At 54.6% G+C, this 21,524-nt stretch overlaps 6 protein-coding genes across 6 annotated transcripts; 2 read left to right on the top strand and 4 right to left on the bottom strand.

Moving 5' to 3' along the window:
• Positions 1-750: 750 nt before the first annotated feature.
• Positions 751-1,652, bottom strand: CkaCkLH20_00455 (endo-1, 3(4)-beta-glucanase; the record flags this gene model as incomplete). The annotated part of the gene is made up of 2 exons (XM_038883175.1): positions 751-845; positions 908-1,652. 2 exons carry the CDS (start codon positions 1,650-1,652, stop codon positions 751-753), a joined length of 840 nt encoding a protein of 279 aa, XP_038751880.1.
• A 3,001-nt stretch (positions 1,653-4,653) lies between these two features.
• CkaCkLH20_00454 (meiotic recombination protein dmc1) lies at positions 4,654-5,529 on the bottom strand (the record flags this gene model as incomplete). The annotated part of the gene is made up of 3 exons (XM_038883174.1): positions 4,654-5,153; positions 5,211-5,308; positions 5,366-5,529. The coding sequence occupies 3 exons, from the start codon at positions 5,527-5,529 to the stop codon at positions 4,654-4,656; spliced, it is 762 nt and encodes a 253-aa protein (XP_038751879.1).
• Positions 5,530-6,798: 1,269 nt separating this feature from the next.
• CkaCkLH20_00453 (WSC domain-containing protein) lies at positions 6,799-8,354 on the bottom strand (the record flags this gene model as incomplete). Its single annotated transcript, XM_038883173.1, has 4 exons — positions 6,799-7,441; positions 7,493-7,576; positions 7,635-7,970; positions 8,026-8,354. The coding sequence occupies 4 exons, from the start codon at positions 8,352-8,354 to the stop codon at positions 6,799-6,801; spliced, it is 1,392 nt and encodes a 463-aa protein (XP_038751878.1).
• Positions 8,355-11,298: 2,944 nt separating this feature from the next.
• On the top strand, positions 11,299-12,503 carry CkaCkLH20_00452 (uncharacterized protein; the record flags this gene model as incomplete). The annotated part of the gene is made up of 2 exons (XM_038883172.1): positions 11,299-12,043; positions 12,109-12,503. The coding sequence occupies 2 exons, from the start codon at positions 11,299-11,301 to the stop codon at positions 12,501-12,503; spliced, it is 1,140 nt and encodes a 379-aa protein (XP_038751877.1).
• Positions 12,504-15,863: 3,360 nt separating this feature from the next.
• On the bottom strand, positions 15,864-17,712 carry CkaCkLH20_00451 (uncharacterized protein; the record flags this gene model as incomplete). The annotated part of the gene is made up of 4 exons (XM_038883171.1): positions 15,864-17,147; positions 17,213-17,451; positions 17,510-17,597; positions 17,662-17,712. The coding sequence occupies 4 exons, from the start codon at positions 17,710-17,712 to the stop codon at positions 15,864-15,866; spliced, it is 1,662 nt and encodes a 553-aa protein (XP_038751876.1).
• A 2,009-nt stretch (positions 17,713-19,721) lies between these two features.
• CkaCkLH20_00450 (indoleamine 2, 3-dioxygenase) lies at positions 19,722-21,227 on the top strand (the record flags this gene model as incomplete). The annotated part of the gene is made up of 1 exon (XM_038883170.1): positions 19,722-21,227. The coding sequence occupies one exon, from the start codon at positions 19,722-19,724 to the stop codon at positions 21,225-21,227; it is 1,506 nt and encodes a 501-aa protein (XP_038751875.1).
• Positions 21,228-21,524: the final 297 nt, after the last annotated feature.

The raw sequence follows: 21,524 nt of genomic DNA, 5'->3' as shown, positions 1-21,524 counted from the left end.
GCTGGGTAATTTCGGAGTTTTAACATATGTGGGGCCGTTGAACGCCGCCGGCCGGTGATGTGCAAATCCTTTGACGCCAACTGCGCGGGCCGTCTCCGGATGATCGACCGACGGCTCACGACGAAAGGCAGGTTGGTGGAGACGGCTCACCAGCGTCATCCTGACCGGGTTGCCGGCGCGAGTTTATCTGTTGGAGTCAGGCCGGATCTGCTTAGCAGTTCAGTCGGCTCTCGAAATATCTCGAAGCCTCTAGGATTTACAGCCGCTTGCCTGTGTTACGCATGCTTGTGACGTATGTAATATAACGATAATACCGAAGACAATACTACCAACGGCGGCACACACACAAGAGCAGTGGCTCGCAACCCATGCCTGGGGGGGATCACCGTTCACCTCACTCGGCGCATCACGCCAAGACGAATGTAAAAAACAGGAGTATAACTCATTATCGTGATCATCATTATATGTCTGCCATCTCGTTCTAGTCTGTTCCTATATATCGGGACGCTTCTGGTGCAATGTTGATCCTGTCTCTCTTTCTTTACTACATCTGCTTTAAATCCGCTCAAAAATGTTGTGTTTTCTTTTTCTTTTCGAGTTGAACAGTTCGCCGCCGCAAAAAGTCGCTAGTGGAAAATGAGGTTGGGGTATCTTCTGTAAGGTAACGGCGCCCGCCTTGGGGAAGGCACACTTGGATGATGACGACGGCAGCATGGCCTTCGTCGAAGGGGTCGATGTCGGGGGTCGGACTTATGCCGTCTCGTAGACGGCGACGTATCCGACCTCCATCATGCTGCCATAGCCGTCTTGGGTGGCGTCGGTGGGGTTACCTGGCAGAGTACCGCCTGAGAGAGATTGTGTTAGCCGGTCATTCGTGTAGAAGGAAATCGTTTCCAGTAAGACTTACCGACTGCGACATTCATGAGGACGTAGAAGGGGGCGTGGGCGAGCGTGGCCCAGACGCCCTCGTCTCCAATGTCGGCGCCAGTCAGCGTCTGGAAGACGGCGCCGTCGCGCATCCAGGTGATGGTCTCGGTGAGCCAATTGCCGGAGGTGCGGTCCCACTGGAGGGTCCAGGTGTGCCAGTCGTTGTCGGGGATGGCGGTGGAGGTGCCGCGGCCGCTGGGCTCGTTGCAGATGCCGCCGACCTCCTGCTGGCAGTGGACGGTGCCGGTGGCGGTGAGCTGGCCGTTGACCTGCTCGAAGATGTCGAGCTCGCCGCAGAGGGGCCACTGGGTGCCGTGGCGGACGGCGTCGCCGAGCATCCAGAAGGCGGGCCAGATGCCCTGCTTGTTGGCGTTGGCGCCCATGCGGAACATGGACTGGACGCGGAGGAGCTTGCCGGGCTGGGGCATCCAGGCGGCCTTGGACTCGATGCGGCCCGAGGTCCAGTGGCCGTTGGGGGACTTGCGGGGGATGAACTGGATGGTCTCGCCGCCCGAGATCTGGAGGTTGACGGAGGAGTCGGTGTAAGTCTGGACCTCGTTGTTGGTGTCGATGGCGAGGGTGATGCCCCAGGTGTCCGCTCTCGGGGGCGAGCCGGCGTCGCCCTTGAAGGTCTCGGACCAGATGACGTTCATGCCGTCGACGGCCGGGGGCGCGAAGGCCGTGGCGAGCGGCAGGAGGCCGAGGATGAGGCTAGAGGTGAGCATTGTGATGTTGTGTTCGTAGGTGACGGGTTCGTTTGGCTTGGTGATGATTGCCGAGTGAGAGACTGATGATGATTATTGATTTGTTGGTTATTTTTCTGTTGTACCGGGCCTGTTGAGCTGGCTGCTTGGATAAAATGTTCCAAAAGTGAGAATGACTGGACGGTCGATATACGACGCGTTGAATGAATGTAATGTGAGTGATGCTATCACCAAGAAAGGAGTGTAAGTGGCACCGGAGGCCAGGTCAGAGAGAACGTAAGAGGAGGCGAGAAGGCGACAAGCACATCTTGTTGAAGGGGAGGAGAGGCCAGGCTCAGCATATATACAGATAGGAGAGGTCCATAACAGGACGTGCAGTTCGGGACAAAATCCTTGTTGGTCAACAGAAAGTGGGCGGCTAGGGATTTCTCCTCGGTGCGGACGGGGCTCCAGAGTCCAGCAGAGAGATCAGGCTGGCCACTGAGCCAACCCACACCCCATGGCAATCCTCCGAAGCGGTCTCCATAGTCGTACATGGTAGGCCGTAAGGCAGAAGAAAAGAAAAAGAAATTGACGGTGGGGAGTAAGGATGAAACGCCCAGAACCCGATCAGGAGCACCCTCCAGTGGCGGTGATGATGGACCGCTTGGCTCGTTCGGGGGGAGGTTTCCTCTCTCGACAAATCACGGTGCGGGTTACGACCAAAGACCCAAGAATGGCTTCTTAGCGGCGCAAGTGGGTTGTACTGTTGTTGGCTGTGGGTAACACAAGGGCAGCAAGGCCAGGGTAAGAGGAACAAATAAGCAGACGGTGGACTTTCGTGCAAGTCGAGTACCAGATACCGAGCAAAGTTGTGTTCCCGGATGATAGATAGCGAGGGATACTACCTCTGAACACACCAGGGGCAGCTCTCATGACGGGAGGTGGCTGATGAATGCTAGGGAGTCCTGATCTGCGCCGGGCCTGACATCGCAACAGCAACCGCACTCAACGCACTCAAGGGCGACAAGGGCACCTTGGCGGTCGGCGGCGGTCGGGACCAAGGCGTTGCAGGGAATGCAGACTCGCATATGGAAGTGCCGGTGCAATGAGAGGTGCACAAACTGGCGAAATGGAGATGCAAACCAGGGCAGGCGAGGGGCGCAGAGGCCTCACAGCTCATGGGTGCATGATATTGACATGGAAGAGGGAAAAGAGACGGGATGACAGATGATAAGGGGGGCCCAAGTTGGTCAGGGGTTATCTTTCGAGTTCGAACTTGCGTGGGGCACGGCGCATTCAATTCCGGCTCCAAGACCATAAAAAACCAAGACCCAAGAACCAAGCAAACAGCCAAGGATCGACTCCCGCTGCTGCATTGGCCATCCGATGCCATTGGCAGTTCATAAGGAGAAATAAAGCGCATAAGCTCCATCCCTACCACTACTTCCGTAGCTGAACATCTTTCCAAGTCTGTGCCGTTTGGAGAATGGGGAATGGGGAATGGGGGCGGGAGAGAAAAACCTGCAAAAGGAGAGAGGGACTCGGTCATGGCCGGGAACCTGGCAAGAGACAGACCCGTGAGTCGTTCATCCCGAAGCCCCGGGACGGACGAGGAAAATAGGAACGGGACCACTCGACGATGGGGCGCTGCTCATGGCTCTTTCTGAATCAATATTGGTACGCTTGGTATTGTGATCAACTCTGTGCGCCGTTACTGTTGGGAACGTGAGGGCATGATAGGGTTTGCTTTTCCCGTTTCTTCACCCTCTTCCCGGGTCATGTCTTTGATGTTGGCGGGTGTGACAACGTGGGGGGTTGCTTGTCGATGTGATCAATATGAAGACACGGCGCAAACTCCTTTTCTGACTGCTTCTTCTGAGTGTGCGCGCTTGTGTGCGCGTCTGCAAAGATCGGATCGCCAAGTGCCCCCTGTTGCAATGCAGCCTGCCCAGCCTTACTTGGGCCGGCAATGCATGTTCTGAGACAAGACTGACAGGGTTTCTCCGACAGGGACTGGCTGGCGTGCAGGCGCAGTCTTCAGAAGCGGCGCGAACCAGAGGCAACCAGTTGCCAGCACACCGTGACACCGCACCGCCGCAGTGGATGGCAGCTTTGAGTCTGTGTCTTTGTGGAGATTGAGATGGATGATGGACCGGTGGGCAGTCAAGCGGAGATCTGTGTATCCACCGTCTCCCTGTCCTATTGCTCCTTTGTCGCGATGAACTTCGGGCAGCCGAACCACCACCGACAGACTTCGCGGAGAGTCTGTAGATGAGCGAGAAAAAGAGAGATAAGCGAGTGTATTCCATGAAAAAACACACCGGGACACACCGATCTTACACCGTGGATGAAGATGCAGGTAACGCGGATGGTCCACCATTGAGACATCGCCCCCGGCCGCTGAAACCAAAGCACACAAATCGGGGAAACGAGCTGTCAACTCATTTTTTCAGACGAACCACTCCGCCTACCGCACGTTGACGAGAAAAAAGCGGCCTGCTCCTTGTTCACTTTGCATTTTTGTTCCGTGTAATGCTGTGCGCCCGATGGGTCACGAGTCTAGCTGTTCAAGACATGCGCTTGGCTGTACCATGAGGAATTGTATCCGTCTTGACCCTTCGCCCTCTAACCTCCGCTCAAGAAAACCAGCTCTGTCTCGCCACTGGTACCCGATATCTAACCATGGCAGGACCAAATGGTTGAGATGGTTGTGTAACCATCAATCGTCCTCTTTTGATCGGAATGCTCACCGCTGGCCTCCAAGACGCTTGCCAAGATGCTTGGTGGTGCGTTGAATGCGCTTTTCCAGGGCGCGCCTGCGCTGAATTGCTTAATTGCCAATGTCGTGTAACTAGCCGCTGCTTCATCTATAATTGTGTATGCGGTTTATCGTGTGATTCGTTGAACCTGCAACGTTGTGCTGGTGACTTGAGGTGTTTGGTTCGGTCGCACGTGACCTCTTTCTTGGCCTCGACTAGGCGACGGTGCTGCGAAGGTCTCCGCATCCAGTAGTCTTCTAGAGACAGTGATGCAAAATCTTTCAGGTCTGGCTACCATCTGATGTTGTTGGGGGAGGAGCAGCTGCGGGCTGAGGAGTTGCACCGAAGACGTCGCCCAGCTTCTCACCCAACTGAACGATGGTATGTTCGTATACTCGCGCAACGTCCATGTAGAGTCTGTCGTCGTCTTCATCCCAAGCGGAGCCAAATACCTCCTCTTCGGTCTCCGTGTCCATTTCTTCGACCTCGTCGTCATCCTCCTCTGGTTCCTTACTGAGAACTTCGACAATGACCAATCTGGTCTGCTCGACAGAACTTCGACACCGCACCATGTCTGTGGTCGTCATGCCTGCCCTCATACCATTCTCAAAACCGGGCAAGGGCTCTTTGGTGTCAATATCCCGGCCACTCAAAAGACTTGCAAAGCAGTGATCCAATTTCGTGAGCACGGAAAACGTAGCCTTGGGTGAAGGCGGGAAAGCGTCGATCCATTGAGTGAAGTCGCTGGCGATTTTGAGAAGAAAAGGAATTTGCAGACTTGCTTTGGAAAAGAGTCAGTATCTTTTCAGATATGCCGGGAAGAGAAGTGTCTTCTTACGAGTTGCAGAGAGCCAGAGAACGTCGATAACGCTATGCAGGTCCTTGCACAGTTCGGCAAAGCTCTTGTAGCCGATGATATCATCACCAGATTCATCGCTGCCGTGTTTTTTGACATACCGCCGGTTTACTATTGACAAACGCTCTTCGACATACCGACGCACGGTATCTTCCTTGCTTGACCCAGGTCTTAGCGACTTGGCGCGAGGATGAGGGAGGGCCGCATTGGAGCGGGCGGAGGAGGTGCTAGGTGCTGGTGAGGGGAGAGTCTGCGACGGGAAGAAACCTCCCGGTCCCGACGATGACGAGCCGTCAGCCATTTTCAATAGTGTTTGATGCTGAAAGTTGTAGATTCAATGAGCTCCAAGGCATCGTCAGAGCAATGCCATTTTTATGATGTTGTGCGCTGACGCCTCAATGATGTCTGCCCCTCCAGGTCGACGGCGTGAGGCTCAGGTGGTGCAGTGATTGATTACATCAGTGACATCTGGATGTGGGGCCCAATCACGTCCCGTCTTACTAAGCACTCAACGTCAGGTGAACGCCACGGGACCTACAGGATGGGACAGGACGGGAAGGTCCTCTAGCGCCACAGTCAGCTGTGGCTAGTGCGAGTGACGTCCAGTTCAATCAAAAATTTCGGCCTCCGAGCTTCCTTGCGCAACGCAGCAGCCCCTCGACCTCAATCTTGACTTCGAACCTCACAACGCAACTCCGTGGAAAAGCCGATCCCTTTCTCCTCCGCTGACGACCCATATCACCGCGGAAGATTACCACAAGTTTCTCGCATCAAAACCAACAAGTCAGCTCAACATGCCTGCCAAGAGAATCCTCGTCGAGCGATCTGGATCCGGACGGTCCCGCCAACCCAAGGGCTACTTCAGATCGACCTACGATGCTCTGACATCCGAAGAGAATGCGCCTGTCGTCCGCAGCATCGTCATCTTTGGCGTAAGTCTTTCTTGCCCTTAGAGTCGCCTTGGGATCAATTGACTGACCTTGGCTGCAGGCTGCTGTGACTTTCCTCTCCAGCTCTTGGGGCGAGTTTCTCCTTCCTCCGTGAGTAATCTCCCTCGTCGTTCCTGCCGCTGTTGACGGTTTCTGACCTGCACTCCAGTCAATAAACGATGCTTCGATTCCCGAATGACGATCCATGTATAATCACACATTCTTGTTGCCGCGAATAAAGCTGGCTGTATACTAGTTCGGAGACGAGTAGCCTCGAGGCTACGGGGGAATGGCATACGAGGTTTGGCGTTATCCTCAAATCTACGACTTGCGCCCTTTGGGTTAATGAATCTCACTCTTACGCATCAAGCTTGCTTCCACTGTTCGGAGTATGCCTACCTGTGAGACGTTGAGCTGGCGCGCGGATGCGACAATCGGATCGGTCTAGCCAGCGACCCCGCATGATATCGGCCCGTTCAAATAACTTTCAGGGCGGAATATGCCTCACAAAAGAATCAAGAGAGACAAGAAGTAAAAGAACTTTGCTTGGTCATTGTCATTATTGCCGTATGCGGCATCGGATTAGACTTCCTAAATCGTACAAAGCACCTCCCAAGCTTAGGCTAGGACCTGCCCGCCTCTTACATCAATGCCGCATTCTCGCAAGTGCCATTGCACTTCTGGTAGAGTGAGAGAGCTGCATACCCACCACACATATCCGCCGTGCTTCCAGGACACGGCATCTCGCAACTGCCGAGGAGACCCTTTTTGGGCATACGGTCTGCGGCTACGGAGTTCCCGCACCAACATTCCTTGGCGTACTCCAAACCGGCGTACTGGTACCCTTGGTCGTTGCAGTATTTGACGCAGAACTCGACGGTCATCGTGTCTGAGGTCTTCCTTGCCGAAAGTGTCCGGCCTTGACCTGAAGGGTCCCGGGCACAACCAAGATACTTGTACTTTAGCGTGCTCGTCACGTCTTTGTATCTCCATTGAGGTTGCGAGATCTGAGTCGTTGCGCCGCATCCTGACTGCGGCTGGGCGTTTGCTGGGCCAGGCTGGACAGGATTGCAGCCGGGAAGAGCGCTGAGCTGCCCAGACACTGGCTCGTTGACCTTGACGGGTACTCTGCAGCCTTTCCTCGTCTCGTCGTCGAAGAACTGAAAGACGCCACACTTTTCGAGTACGCCGCTGTCATCTGTGCATGTCTTGATGGCAGACTGAAGCACCGGGATGTCCCATCCGTTCAGGAAATCGCCGTGGAGACCGTAGCCGGTGGGATCGCTGAGTATTGTTAGCAACCATAGCTTTGAATGGTTGAGATTCGGAACTTACCCGTTGGAAAGAACGAAAGGTTGACCGTCGCCATACCACTTGTCTTTGAAGTCGTTTACTTGGAAGATGATCTCGTAAAAGAGACTGTGATACCGTTAGCCATCCCGTTGCGCCAACCGACATGGACTTGTGAATTCCGTACGTTACAAATCTCTTTGGATGAGACGCGGGGCATCGTCCGGTGCTGACGCCGCTGGGGTAAGCCATGTGGCTCTTGTGGTCTTGGGAATCGACATTGACGCCGTCCCAGCACGAGGGGAAGACGATTTGAACACGAAGTCCATCAGGACAATTCCGATTCGGAAACTCGTTCGTCTGAGGACCGCTATTCCCTAGGCAAACATAGGAGATGCCTTTCTGCTCAACACTGCTGCTGTTGAAACTTCGTAGTCTTGGGTCACCAGCCAGCATACGGAATCCCTTGGGAAACGCAAGGAGGCCGTTGCTGTATTCTGGGTCTTTCGGGTCTGACCTCAGCCTGAAAACGAAATGTCAGTCACATCTCTTGGCTCATGCCGGTGGAATATACTGACAGGTAGTATATGAGCATGCCCCCTGCTTGGTTGACGCTTGTGAACTTGCCGTCTTGGCCGCGGTAATAGAGGTTCGGAGTCCAATAATTGCTCAGGTCGGCAGTCACCTTGCAAGTTGAGCAGGTAGATGCGCGAGCTTTCTCGTATGTCATGCTGAAGTCAAAGCCACTGCCACCCATGACAGTATGGGCATGTCCAGACAGCGCCCCGGGGTTGACGATGGGATCGGCACGTTCTACTACCACGGGCCTCGTGCAAGGTATTTTGAAGAAGGCTGCGGCATGGCTAGCGGCTAGCAGCCCGGAGAAGAGCGCTCTGACGGTCCTCATAATTGACAGTTGAAGTTATATCAACTAGGGGAAGTTGGAAAAAATCTATAAGAACAAATTTGAACAAAACATAGGGTAATGTTGTCAAGATAAGAGAGGTTGATATCCTAAAAAGGCAAAGATGGCTGCTGGCAACGTAAAGGCAGCCTGCTCAAGATTAGAGCCGCAGAAGTCAAAGTAAACTGCAAGAAGCGCGTATTCCACCAATGGTGCGGTGATGAGCATGGCTTCAAGACCGGTAGTCATGCGGACATGACGAGGTCTTTTAACATCTCTTTGCCTCATCGCCGAGCACCCGTTATCGACTACGGCCTTCGACGTCGACCACAGAACAAGCAAAAAAAAGCCATGATTACGGCCCTTACCATGGCCACGGAGCAGCCAGCCCCATTGTGCTGGGCTTGGGTTATCGTAGGACAAGAGAACAAGGAGGCATGACGACTCGGTTCAACTTAGTCTGAATGCGTTTCTAGATTGGCTGAAGACTCGGCAGTGCTCACAGATTGGGAAGGCGTCTACAGATCGGGTCATCCGGGCTATTCGACGGCGTTTCTCGGAGGCGGCTCCGGGAGGCAGTACAGAAGGAGGGGCGGCGGTCGCGAGTATAGCTGCCCACCCTCAGGATAAGCTTGCTCAGTTTCAGCCTCAAGTTCGACGTACTACATGTCTGTATCTTGCTTGTGATTCCCTTGCTATCTTTCTGGTTATACAGAGGTATCCGGAGGACGGAGAGTTGGAGGTGTCGCAAGATCTGATGCGTGTCAAGATCCTGCACGGTGAGCGGCGATTGTCACCAAGGAACCGGTCCAGGAGTCGAGCCCACGGACCAAGATTTGGGGGTTGAATAATTTTTGTCTTAGACATTGGTGTCATCTGGAGATACGAGGGGTCCTGTTTGAGTCAACATCATCCCCACCGTGCAAGCATCCGTCATGCGTCGGGATCTCGGTCGGGGCACATAATCGCGTTTGGGGTGTTGTCAATCAGAAGCCACCGGATGGGGATTAAGGGGACAGTTGGAAGGTCAAACGGAGAGCTGGCGAAAGATTCCATCTGCCAAGGTATTGGTAGGCTAATCAGAAAGCAGAGAATAAAGTAATAGGTCACAAGGGCTGTGGACGGGCTTATGCCCAGCTGGGGAGTTGGTGAGAGACAGGTGGCGGGCCCGCCAGACGCTATGGTACCCGTTTGGGAGATTGGAATTACGGTCTCGGTAAGTTGTCTCCTGTCTTACCTACTTTGGAACAAACCGACTTGTCAACTGTTCCCGGAAAAAAAAGGCGAGGGCTGAGAATGTTTTCGTACCTCCCGTCCCTTCTGACCGAGCAGATTAAAGAAGAGTAAGTCAGGCATAGCAAGGAAGAAGAAGAGAGTATGAGTCTAGACTTCCATTGTCCACAAGAGGGAACTACCGCTAACTGCTGGGATAACGGCAAGTTCCCGGGACCTTGGGACATGATTATTTCCACTGGGAATACCATCGTAATGGGAATTCAATCGTGCCCCGGGAAGCAATCTCCGGCTCTGTGCCGTGGGCGGGGCCCGGACACTTGGCTGCCAACGGAAGCGACGGCATAAAAGGGTCATAGTGGGGCCGTAACGGCTGCCGATCCTTCGGAAGTCTCGACTGGTGTCTCTCGGGAACAAACCAGGGTCCTCTCTTGGAGGCAGGTAAGACAATGGCATACTTTTCTGTTTTATGGGCTACAAGGCGCAGCTGAACTCTCTCCATATCCTCCGTCGCTCCAGCGCCTCGTTCGTCAGTATGACCCAAATACTTTCGCCCGTTTCAACTCGATCTGTAGCTACGAGAGAGGGCAGGTTACGAACTTGTCTTGCCTGTCATAAAAGATTTTGATACCATCCAGTTCACATGCCGAATGGGGACAGTTTTTCCAAAAATCTATTAGGACCGTTTCTCCCGTGTCTCTCTGTCGGATCCGACAAATGACCTACTGGGCGTTGAGTAATCTTGGCAGTCTATCTGTTCCGTCATGCAGTGTCATTGACGGTGCCTGTCATATCATCAGGATTAGCTTTTCACTTGTCTCTGCTACACCGAGATTTTCAACCCGGGAGCCGCCTTCTGATCGCAGCTTTTCTGGGGAAAGGCGGTTCTTCGGTCGCATTTGATCCGGGAGACGCGTGAGATTGAAAACCTGCTTTTGGCTCGTTTTCCTTCCGTTCATCCGCTCCCGGTTCCGAGACGATCGCGCCAATTTTGACATAGTATGCTTGAACGTCAACACATGCCCATCTCTCTCGAGGGCAACAGCAGGGCCTCAGGTTGGCCCAAACGCTCTAATGATGTTGATGTGGAACTCACGTCCTCGTTCGAGAGCAATCACATATGATACTCGACCTCTCAAATCCATACTGGTGATCGTTCGGCTGGTTGTCTTAGAATACCACCCGTGTGGAAGACTCCTAGATATGACAGCCGCGCAGAGCCCCAAGATTGGTTTATCGCTATGATTCAGAAACAAGATGCACTTCCCTCGCGGCGGCATCAACGGATGAAGCAGTATTGCTTGAGTCTGTCACTCTATTCCTCTCCAACAATCGTCCTTTCAGGCCTGTCTATACCCAGAGTTCGGGACGGGAAGCGGCTGTCGTGAATGGGGTTGCTTCATCTATAACTTGCGTTGATCCGCCCTGACAAGTTTCATTAGCAGGCGGCACCGTCTATCGCCGGCCACATTTCATTTTCCTTGGCCAATGGTGCCGTCTTTGCATCCTAATTGATGATCACTCGTTCTCTAATATTCATGGGCAGAAGCGACGGAGGACCGGGTCTCTTCAAGCTCTTATAGAGTCACCAGTATTGCCCAAGGCTTTGGAATCCTGGACTAAGTCAACACCCGTCCGAAAATTGCTTTGGTATGTCGCTTGTTCCCGATGTGTTTGAATGAGTTGTTTCTGGTAACACGACGTGAGTAGAATCATGGCGGAAATCGACCCGTACCGACAAGCCTTCGAGCTCGTGACAGGAGATGGCAGACATTTGCAGATTGATGTCGAGATCGTCAACATCGTCTACCAGGAGAACATAGGCATCTGCATCAACTATGGTTCGCAGATCGGTGCGAGCTTCATGATGCTTTTGACAATCATTGCCATGACGCCCTCCATCAAGCTCATCAAAGTTTCGCTATGGATTCACATCCTTACCCTTATCGCGAGCACCATCCGCATGACACTCCTTGCCGCTTACTTCACTTCCAACTGGAACAACTTCTACTCGACCTGGACGGGCGACTACTCCAGAATCACGGCAGGGGACTTTCATCGCAGCGTTGCAACGGAGACGATATCCTTGATCCTCCTCATCCTGGTCCAGATCTCGCTCGGAATTCAGGCTTGGGCTCTAGTCAATCTGTTGCCGGGATGCTGGAAGTGGTTCTTTACGGGACTTTCCTTCTTTATATCCACGGCGGCTGTGGCCTGGCGTATGGCCTTCACCGCCATTCAAATCGAAGCAATCTTGCTGATCACGTTGCCGAACCCGGATTGGATACGGTACCAAAGCACCATCATTGGCGCCGTCTCGATCTTTTACTATTGCGCCCTGTTCAACATCAAGCTTCTCATTCACTTGGTCAAGAATCGTGGGATACTCCCCACGAGACAGGGGCTGAGCGCCATGGAAGTGTTGGTCATCACCAATGGTCTTCTGATGATGATTCCAGGTGAGCATTTGCTAACTGTCACTGCTATCTTTCAGTGTATCCGATATGCTAACATGGGCATACAGCAGTCTTCGCTTCTCTGGAATGGGGTCACTGGACGAACTTCGAATCGGCTTCCGTCACCTACACCTCGGTCGTCGTCTTTCTTCCGCTTGGGACCCTAGTTGCATCTCGCATTTCGGGCAACACGTCTCAAGCTGAAGCCCAGCGGAGCGGCTGCACATTTTGTTCCAGCACCCCGCTCAAGATGGGATCTACAAGCGGTTTGTTCAACGCGTATGGGAGCACGCAGCGGGGCATCGTCACTTCGCATGTCGAGTCTGCTTCATCCCATTCTCATTGTCGTAACCGGACCGATTCAGTTGATCCGATCGATCTAGAGCTGCGACGTATCGAGGATTGTGAGAAGGGCATCATTCGAGTCAATCGGGAGGTTCAGCTCTACGAGGAGCGCGTCTAAGGGAATGGCTGCAATACCTTCCCTTCGTGAAAAAGACGGGCTTCAGAGAGCGTAGTGAAAGAACGCAGCAGCGCAGGATTCATACGGCAACATATCTCATTCCATAACATCTCTACATTCTTTCTTAATTGCGATTTGAGACGAGTAACAATAGCGTCCACCACATTAGTACAGCGTTCTGTCTCTCTCGCACACCCCTCTCTCGAGGAATGGGCTAAGTAATTTACCTTCCTTTTGAGATCTTGCCATGAAGCATTTTCAGGGCAATATCAGACTGCAGTTCCTTCTCGAAGACTAGTAAAAGTATCAGTGCGTTATCAGTTTGGCTGGTGCCACTGTTGCTCTTGCTGCATTAGACACTGCCGCAACTTATATTTAGGTAGGAGCAGTGAGCTAGTTTGCCTTGACTGGGAGCTTTAAGCTCGTGTCTCCTTCTGTTGTTTTCTTGACTAGCATTAAGAAGAGTTCATTGCTAAATGGGAAGCTGGTCTTCTCGATGGGAAACAACAGAGAAAGCCAATCCACAACACCGCATCTCTGCCAAAACGTCTTGATGTGTCTTTGGACCTCGCCTCTCGCAACTTTACGGCTGGACAACACCTATATTCGCCTCGGTCCTGAAAGAAGATCGCTGTACCAAGTTCTATCCGTTGTGGACCAAAAACCTCTTCACGTCTGGCACATCACCCACAATCGCCCAGCGAAGTCCTTCTGATCTGCCAACTCCCTGTCATGGACGGAGGTTCCAACGTACCTCTTCGCGAGGTAGGGGACTCCGAAACCCATGATTTCGCACAGGCAGATCTAAAGCCAGCACCCCTTCGACTCTCTCCAAAGGGTGGAAGTCATCGCGGCTCATCAAGCCAACGACGGAAAGGGCCTTCTCAACAACACAGTCCCGCACGCGCGGGATCGGTTGAATCCAACACCCTTGGAGCAGTAAAGCCACTCAGAAAAGCTTCATCTTCATCTCACAGTCTTGCCGCCATGGTCTCCAAATTCGAGATCTTGGATGCCATGTCCAACCTAGAAAAGCCTACGGCATCCACCTACCCTGAGCTGGGTACCGGGGTGTCTGGTTCGCCGACTGCATCTGACTTCGCGCGACATCGATCCAATCGAGACAGTTGCGGCGAGGATGATGAGACCCATCGATCGTTTCCAAGCCATTTGGAAAGCGAGACATTGGATTCGAGCCTAGACTCGAGCAAGATGTATCCCGACAGCATCGTATTTCGTGGCCGTACATGGAATTCGAGACCAAGCGGCGCTTTGGTTTCTGGTATGACTACCACAAGCACCGATCAAAATTGGCAAAGACCGTCTGAAGTCGTCACTGGGGGAAGAAAGAATATTGTGGCAGAGAGGCGGCGGCTTTTTGAGCCTCCAAATGGTAAGATCATCAGATGCTCCACGATTTCATCGTACCTCAATGTAGCTGACGTCGGTAAAGGATCATCAAGCAGACCTTGCAAGTCAGAGAGCATGCCACTAACCATGCGTGGAACACGTTCCCCTGAGTTCCAGCCTGCGCCGTCCATAAAGCTCGCGAGATCCAAGACATGGCAAACGAAGACAGCGGGGCTCAGAAGTGGTTCGAACGCCCCAGAGCCTCAGATAGAGGGCGTATCTGAACGAGGAATGGCACATGATCAAGACACATCAAAGCATGCGTCACCGGATTTCGGAGACGGTAGTTCGCCTCCGACGAAACGGCAGACGCCCAACCTGACGCTACCTCGTGTATTCAGCTCGGGCTTGCGCGGAAGCATCTCTAAAGCAGCAACTGTATCTAAAGCCAAAGGCAAGTTACGTGGCGCTATTGACACCTTGTTCTCACGGGACAGCAGCTGGTTGCCGTCAGCAGAAGAGTACCGCAAATCGACAGCCCAAGCAACCTCAGAAGAAGAGGATATCGCCGTAATCCGGGATGGTCAATCCCCAACATCTCTTCAAAGTTCTGCGCCTTTCGACGTGAGCAATGGGAAAACGGCCCTTAGGGAGACATCAGGCCGCTTTACGGAAGTACAACTTGGACCAGAAGAAGTTGCCGTTAAACCTATTCAAAACAAAGTCACCAATTTGCGGAGGCTTTTTGATAGAAGTTCCAAGGGAGACGAGGGTCTGCAATTCCGCTTGCGTGCCAGGCGCCGCCACACAGGACCACCGGCAAGCCCATTCATCGGTCATCGTCATGCGAGAGCACAGTCATCTGACATTGATCACAAATTCCAGACAGAAGTCCCGCGTGACTCTTTCGAGCCACGCCGTTCTTTACGACACTCCCATGAGCTCCGAATCTCCAGGGACACAGTACGCTCTTCACTCAGAGACCGCATCAACACATTTGAGTCACTCTCTCAAGCAGAATCCAGTCCACGGAAATCGAAAGTGGGGGCCTCCAAGGACTATCGGTTGTCGCCTGGTCAAAAAGATGAGAGTAACACAAACACTGCGAAGGGTAACATGAGCCGTCGTTTCGACAGCCTTGGCTTCAAGCACGGGCGTGAAGTCTGGAGAAAGTTGTCGGCGTCTTGGGACAAGAGCAAGTCGGATGACAGTAGTCTCGGTGACGGAGGTGTTACGGGTGGCTCACCGAAACACCCTACAAATCGTCAACCAAAGGGGGATTGGGGTGGTGATATCACCGGTAAATCTGTCTATTGGGTTCAAAGTAAAGCTAAGAGTGACATGAAAGGGACCACTGGCTCTAGGGCCGGCTTACAGCGGCTGAAAATAGGCCTGCAGCGCCTCCCAGAGCGGAGGAGCATGCCGGATATACCGCAAGGGCCACATGAGAAAGGAGGAACTGCGGCTTTCGATGGCATCTCAGAAGAGGAGGGTTCGCGCCGGTTGCCGATCAGCACTACAGGCCCACTCGTCAATATCAGCTGGTTCCCGAACGAGCAGGCTTCTCTGCGTTCCCCTGATAAGGCAGAATACGACATGGCTGCCTCAAACACGAGGAAGTCGAGTTGGGGAAGATGGCGTGCTTCACGAGCTAAAAGGCTTGTTGTGGCCAAGAATGGATGCAGGATCCAGCAACCTCAGCCCATCATCCCGATTGATCTGGGTGCGCTGGAGCGAGTGGCAAGTCTGGGAAACGAGGACAGAAACACCATGGAGAGCTGACTGAAATGAAGTGTTTTTCACCCAGCATGTCTGAGTGTATTGCGGGCCTGTGTTCATAGCGTATCATTAGTACAGGAATCAAATGTGTAAGTATCCCATGTATTCCACACCCAGAAGATGCATATGTGCCAAAGGCAGCTGAAGTACGCGAACCGATTTGTGCGCTGAGCAGGATTGGTGAAATTGTGTTCGTGTTCCCCATGGAGTGCGTAAAATCACATCGTTTGGCTACGCTGCAAGTCCCATCCCTTTTCCTATCTTCCGGACCAATGCCTTCTTCAAATACCACTCACGAGCTAGCGAGCGAGTGGTCTTGGCAAATACAGCTGGTGATATGCGGCCCCGTTCCACAGCCCGGCCCAGGACGAAGATGGTATCACCAATGGCCTTCTCCTCGGCCACGAGGTTGTATAGCTGATTAGCCACGACCGTGGGCGCTACCAACAACTCATCGATGTCTGGAGCCGTTTGGCGAGAAGATCCCTCGATGACCGCGTCGGCCTTACGGAGAGCATCGACGAGGATATTCGCGTTGGATTGGAGCAAGGCCGACGTCTGGCTGAGGGTGCTCATCTCGGACTGCAGAGTCGAGAAGGCGTTCAGCATGGCTGTCCGCTGCGCCTGGAGGCCCGTCATGCTCTCCTCGTTCTGTTGCCTGCTACGCTGGCGGCGGAAGTGGAGGCCTTGTGCGAGCTGGTGTAGCAGGGCGTCCTTTTCGGGATTGGGAGGTATCGGCGGCGCGGGTACGGAGGACGGCGACGGGATGCTGAGCGTGAGAGGCTCGTCGAGGAGATCCGGTGGCGGGGCTGGCTTCTGTGCTTGTGGCGGCGGCGGTTGGTGTTGTTGCTGAGGGGGTGGCTGTTGATGTTGTTGTGGTGGTGGTTGCTGGTATTGTCCTGGAGCCGGTTGCCAGCCGGGCGGGGGACCGTTGTACTGCTGGGCGAGCTGTTGAGGAGGTAGGTGAGCCGAGGCGCGGCGGGGGTCTGCGAAGGATCCTGGGTGCTGGGGCGCCCCGTCTGGGTGAACCTGCGGCGGCGGCTGGGGTTGGAACTCGCTTTGCAGGCGCGGAGACATGGTCGATGGGTGCTGCGGGTGCTGGGCACCGGCGGCTGGGGGTAGAGGCGGCGCGGAGTCGTAGCGGGAGTAGCTCTGGCTCTGGGGCCGAGGCGGCTGCTGTCCGGCGTGCTCTCCACGGACACCCGGGGGCAGAGGTGGAAGAGGAGGGCCGTTCCTAGCGTCGGCGGGAGGTGGAGGGCTACGGTACGAAGGCTGGGTGCTGGACGTCTTGGGCGGCGGCGGCGGAGGTCGAGAGTCGTCTAATGGCGTCTGTGTCGGCGGACGGCTGGTCGGGTGAGGAGGTAGCGGTGGTGGTGACTGGCCGTGTGATTGAGGAGGGGGAGCGGGTGTTGCTGGCTGCTGCTGCTGCTGTCTTCCTTGCGGTCGAGCGATGACTGGGGGCTCCTTGGCGAAGACATCTCGGAGGATTGCTAGGAAATCGAGAATGGTTGATTTCTATGAGAATCAAGGTCAGAAGGGGGGCTGAAAAGGCAGATGGAGAAGAAGTAGAAGGCACATACATCCCAGAAGGCGGACCAGCCCACGAGGTAAGGGTGGTAGACCTGGCCCTGGGGGTCTACGTGCTGGCCGGGACGGACCATCATGGACTCGGTGGGAGTGACGTAGACGAGAGGTGCCTCTCGGGGGTATGCGTGAGGAACCCATACTGAGATGGGGAATCGATACGTCGTCCCTCTGAAGATGACCGGTATGGTACCGGAGAGATGGAGTAGAAGAGCAGACGCGCCAGTGTCGAAGGCTGTTCGCAATGTCAGCATCTGTCCGACGAGCAGCAAGTGAGTGAGAGTTTGTCGTACTGTGGACATCGGTGCGCGGCGACAACGAGGGATACTGCGACAGAGCCTGGGCGACGTCGTTATATGTGCGGTTCACATCGTGGTATTCCTAGCAACAGGCGACGAGTTAGCAGGGATGCGATAGGCTGTGTGGGCATGACGGGGCGATGTACGCTTGTGAGGATGCTATAAAGCCAGTTCAGGACGTGTTGCTGGACGGGCATCGTGATATCGTGAAGACGAGCAGCGGCGGCAGGAGGCGGGAGCTCTGTCGGGGTGGAGGTCGGGTTTGGAGCCCGAGTGACGCGCGAAGGAGGGGGATGGCGACGACGGCACGGTCAGGCAGCAGTGAGGGATGGAGCCGGAGGCATGTCGGGGACGCGGGGCCGGGTGTCGTAGTGCTAGTGCGCCGAGATGCGAGTAGCAGTACGGCCGGCAGAGTCGGTCGGTCGGTCGGGGGACGGAAGTACGGCAGGTGAGACGGAGGGGCGGCGGTTGAGTCCAGTGGTGGCCGTTGGGTCGGGTGGATGTTTGGAGCTTGGGGATCGGAAGGAGGAGAGATGACGCAGCTGCTGTGTTCGGTGCAGCTCACAGCTGTGAGTGAGCTGCGGGGCGGAACACTGAGTGACGATGTGGGGCCGAGCTTCAAGTAAGGTAGGTATCTTGTACCTGTGCTGTTTACCTAAGGAAGCACCTTGATGAGCCTGTGGAATTGAAACACCAATGTTCAGGTTTCTTTATTCCGCCTTTTTCCTTGATTTATTCTATTTAATTCCGGGGAAAAAATGTCAAAATCTAAAGGCAATTGATCTGCTAAGTAGGACTCTTTCAAGAAGACTCGAGTGGCTAGTAAAACCACCCTCAAGCCCAGCGCATCACCTTACGTACGGTGCGTTATTGAAACGAGTGAATTGACAAGAGAAACGTCTGGGCTGGTGACAACCGAACGCAGTAACAATCTGACAGCCATATGACGGCTCCACGACGAGGGTGCCGTGTCTGGCAGAAACATCAAACGGCTGATGAAATCTTGACTGCCAGGTACATGCCCCCATGGCAACCTCACTTTGTAAGCTGAATAGAAACACCCGCTTGACCGGCCGGCGTCGGAGGTCCTACCCACTTCCCATGGCAAGTAAAGATGCACCGACAGACCTGGCCGGACGGGACGGCACCGCGGTCGTCGGCGTCATGCAACCATCGGCTGATGAGGGATGATGAAGAACCCCGATGAGTTATTTTCCCTCCCGCCCTCTCATCCTGATTCTGTCAGATCAGATAGCCCGGCATCCCCGATGGCTGTTCTTTCATGTGTTTGGGTTTCCAGTTTCTCTTTTTCGCCTCTCGTCTCGAGTGACCGACTCGGCTTTCAGTGACTCAAAACAGGCCTAGCTTCGAACCTGTTTCCTCGTTGCTTTCTCGTTACGATATATTCCGGTGGTGTTCCTGCTTGAGTTGATTAGTCTTCATCACATGCGTACAACAGTCTGTTCTCCGCTACCTTATCTTGGGTAGCCACAACAAGTATTACCAACATCTCGATTTCCAATCGCCATGACATGCGCGCATTGCAATATGATCCCGCGAAGCCTTCAGATGTACCCCACTAATCCGGCTTCGGTGCTGTCTGCGTTTCATCTCGCACGCCAACCCCTCCAGATGGAAAAAAATCAGAGGGGAAAATGCCGTGCGTAACCACGCAGATCTGCTAGCTCATGACTTGCTCGTGTACGTACCCGTAACCGCGCCTTTCCTCAGCTTTTCCAGCCCAGGCGAAAAGGTCTCGAGGGAAGACCCTGGAACGCTTTTTTCCTGTCCAATCCCACTCAACCGACCGGGACCGCGGCGTTGCACACCTCAATCATTAATAAACACCTTCCCGCTGCACATCTCTTGTTTCTTACAACTCCCGTCACCCAGGCCACTTTCTGCAACTTTACAAGAGTCTTTGCAACTCAACTCCCGCTCTGGCATTGAATGCTCGCAACTTCAAGGACTTCGCACGGCTGAGGAGTATTCCAGCATTATCTGGATACTCCTTGCGTCAGGACCTTAGTAAAATACTGTCTTCAGTCTCGCACACAATCAACTCTTCGACCCAGTCTCATCTAGTGTCACCCGCCTCGAGTTTCAATCTCATCAACAAGAGTCAATCCGCCAACCGCACAAGCAGCGCACCACACTCCGTCTCCCAGTTGGAACTCCGCGACACGCCGAGCTAGAAGCATTCAGCATGCTTCCTCCCATCCCCGTGCTGTCCGACTACGGAATCTCACCCGACCATGGATTCCTACCGGACGTTCTTCCACTGACCCGACTGCCGGATCCCTATTATAACAAGTGGGAGGCCGTCGTCGCCAATCTTCAGGCGCTGGTTCTTAGTCGTCGCCTTCGTCCTGTCGTCGACCGCCTGCCGGTTCTCTCCACCATCGGTCTGGAACACGACGCAGAATGGCGGAGAGCCTACTCTCTGCTGTGCTTCATGGCACACGCCTACGTCTGGGGCGGCGATGAGCCCTGCGACCAGCTTCCCCCGGCCATCACCGTCCCGCTCCTTGAGGTTTCCGACCACCTGGAATTGCCTCCGGTCGCCACCTACGCCGCACTTTGCCTGTGGAACTTCAAGCCTCTCTTTGTTGATGAGGACATTGACAACCTTGAGAACCTCGCTACTCTCAACACCTTCACCGGTTCCCTGGACGAGTCTTGGTTCTACCTTGTTTCTGTCGCCATCGAGGCGCGTGGTGCTCCCATCATCCCGCTCATGCTGGATGCTGTGGCAGCCGCCCGCCAAGGAGACTCAGCTACCGTCACCCGCAGCCTGCGCAGCTTCGCCGAGCGCATGACGGACCTGACCAACATCCTGCAACGCATGCACGAGAGTTGTGACCCCAACATCTTTTACAACCGCATCCGCACCTTCCTCGCTGGCAGCAAGAACATGGCCGAGGCCGGACTCCCCAACGGCCTCAACTATGAAGACGGCTCCGGCAAGGAGGACTACCGCCAGTACAGCGGCGGCAGCAACGCTCAGAGCAGTCTCATCCAGTTCTTCGACATCATCCTCGGCGTCGACCACCGACCGACGGGCGAGAAGCGTGACCCCTTCTCCGAGTCGGAACGTGAGTCTCGGGCCCCCGTCCCGCAGCACAACTTCATCATGGAGATGCGCCGCTACATGCCGGGCCCCCACGCCCGCTTCCTCAAGGACGTCTCCGGCATCGCCAACATCCGCGAGTTCGTGGAGTCTCACAAGCAGGATCGCCAGCTCTGTCTGGCCTATGACGCCTGCTTGGCCATGCTGAGCGCTTTCCGCGACAAGCACATCGCCATTGTCACTCGCTACATCATCTTGCCGTCGCGCGAGGTGCGTGCCCGCAGCAGGTCGAGAAGCCCCGAGGCCGCACGCCAGCGCGTCAACCTGGCCACGGCTTCGCGTCAGCGCCAGTCCAACGCCCAGGGTAACAACCTGGATGCTAACCCCAACAAGAAGAATCTGAAGGGCACCGGCGGAACCGCCCTCATCCCGTTCTTGAAACAGGCGCGAGATGAGACCGGCGAGCCGGCCGTCGAGGAATGGACCCGCCGCTTCATGAAGAGGACTCACAAGTCGGAAGGCAAGGGGGATTTCTTCCTGGGCAAGCCGGAACTGCCCGGCCCCGTCGCTGAGGTCGAGGTGAGCGGCTTGGCCGGCACCTGGACCGTCGACGACGACGTCGGCGGCATTTGTCACTACTGAGAAAGCCTCGCGGCTAGTTGATTTACCACGGACATACACGGTTGGCGTGAAACCCAACCGGCTGTCATGGTGGAATGATATTTAGATCCCGCCACGGGACCCTGCTTCATATTAGACACATCGCGATACATGCCGGCAGAGAGCTTGTGACGCGGACTTTCGTGATCTCCCCCCATTTGTACATCCTCCATCCCTCCGAGTGTATCATCATGTGCCTGTCGGCTGGCATTGCCAGTAGAACGGATTCAGAGAAACGCAGGCTGCCCCGGCTGCGCATGCTGACGGCGTAGGCCACGA

The sequence above is a fragment of the Colletotrichum karsti genome, assembly GCF_011947395.1.
Source record: "Colletotrichum karsti strain CkLH20 chromosome Unknown Scaffold1, whole genome shotgun sequence".
Lineage (NCBI taxonomy): Eukaryota > Fungi > Ascomycota > Sordariomycetes > Glomerellales > Glomerellaceae > Colletotrichum > Colletotrichum karsti.
This window is presented reverse-complemented; position numbering and strand designations above follow the sequence as displayed.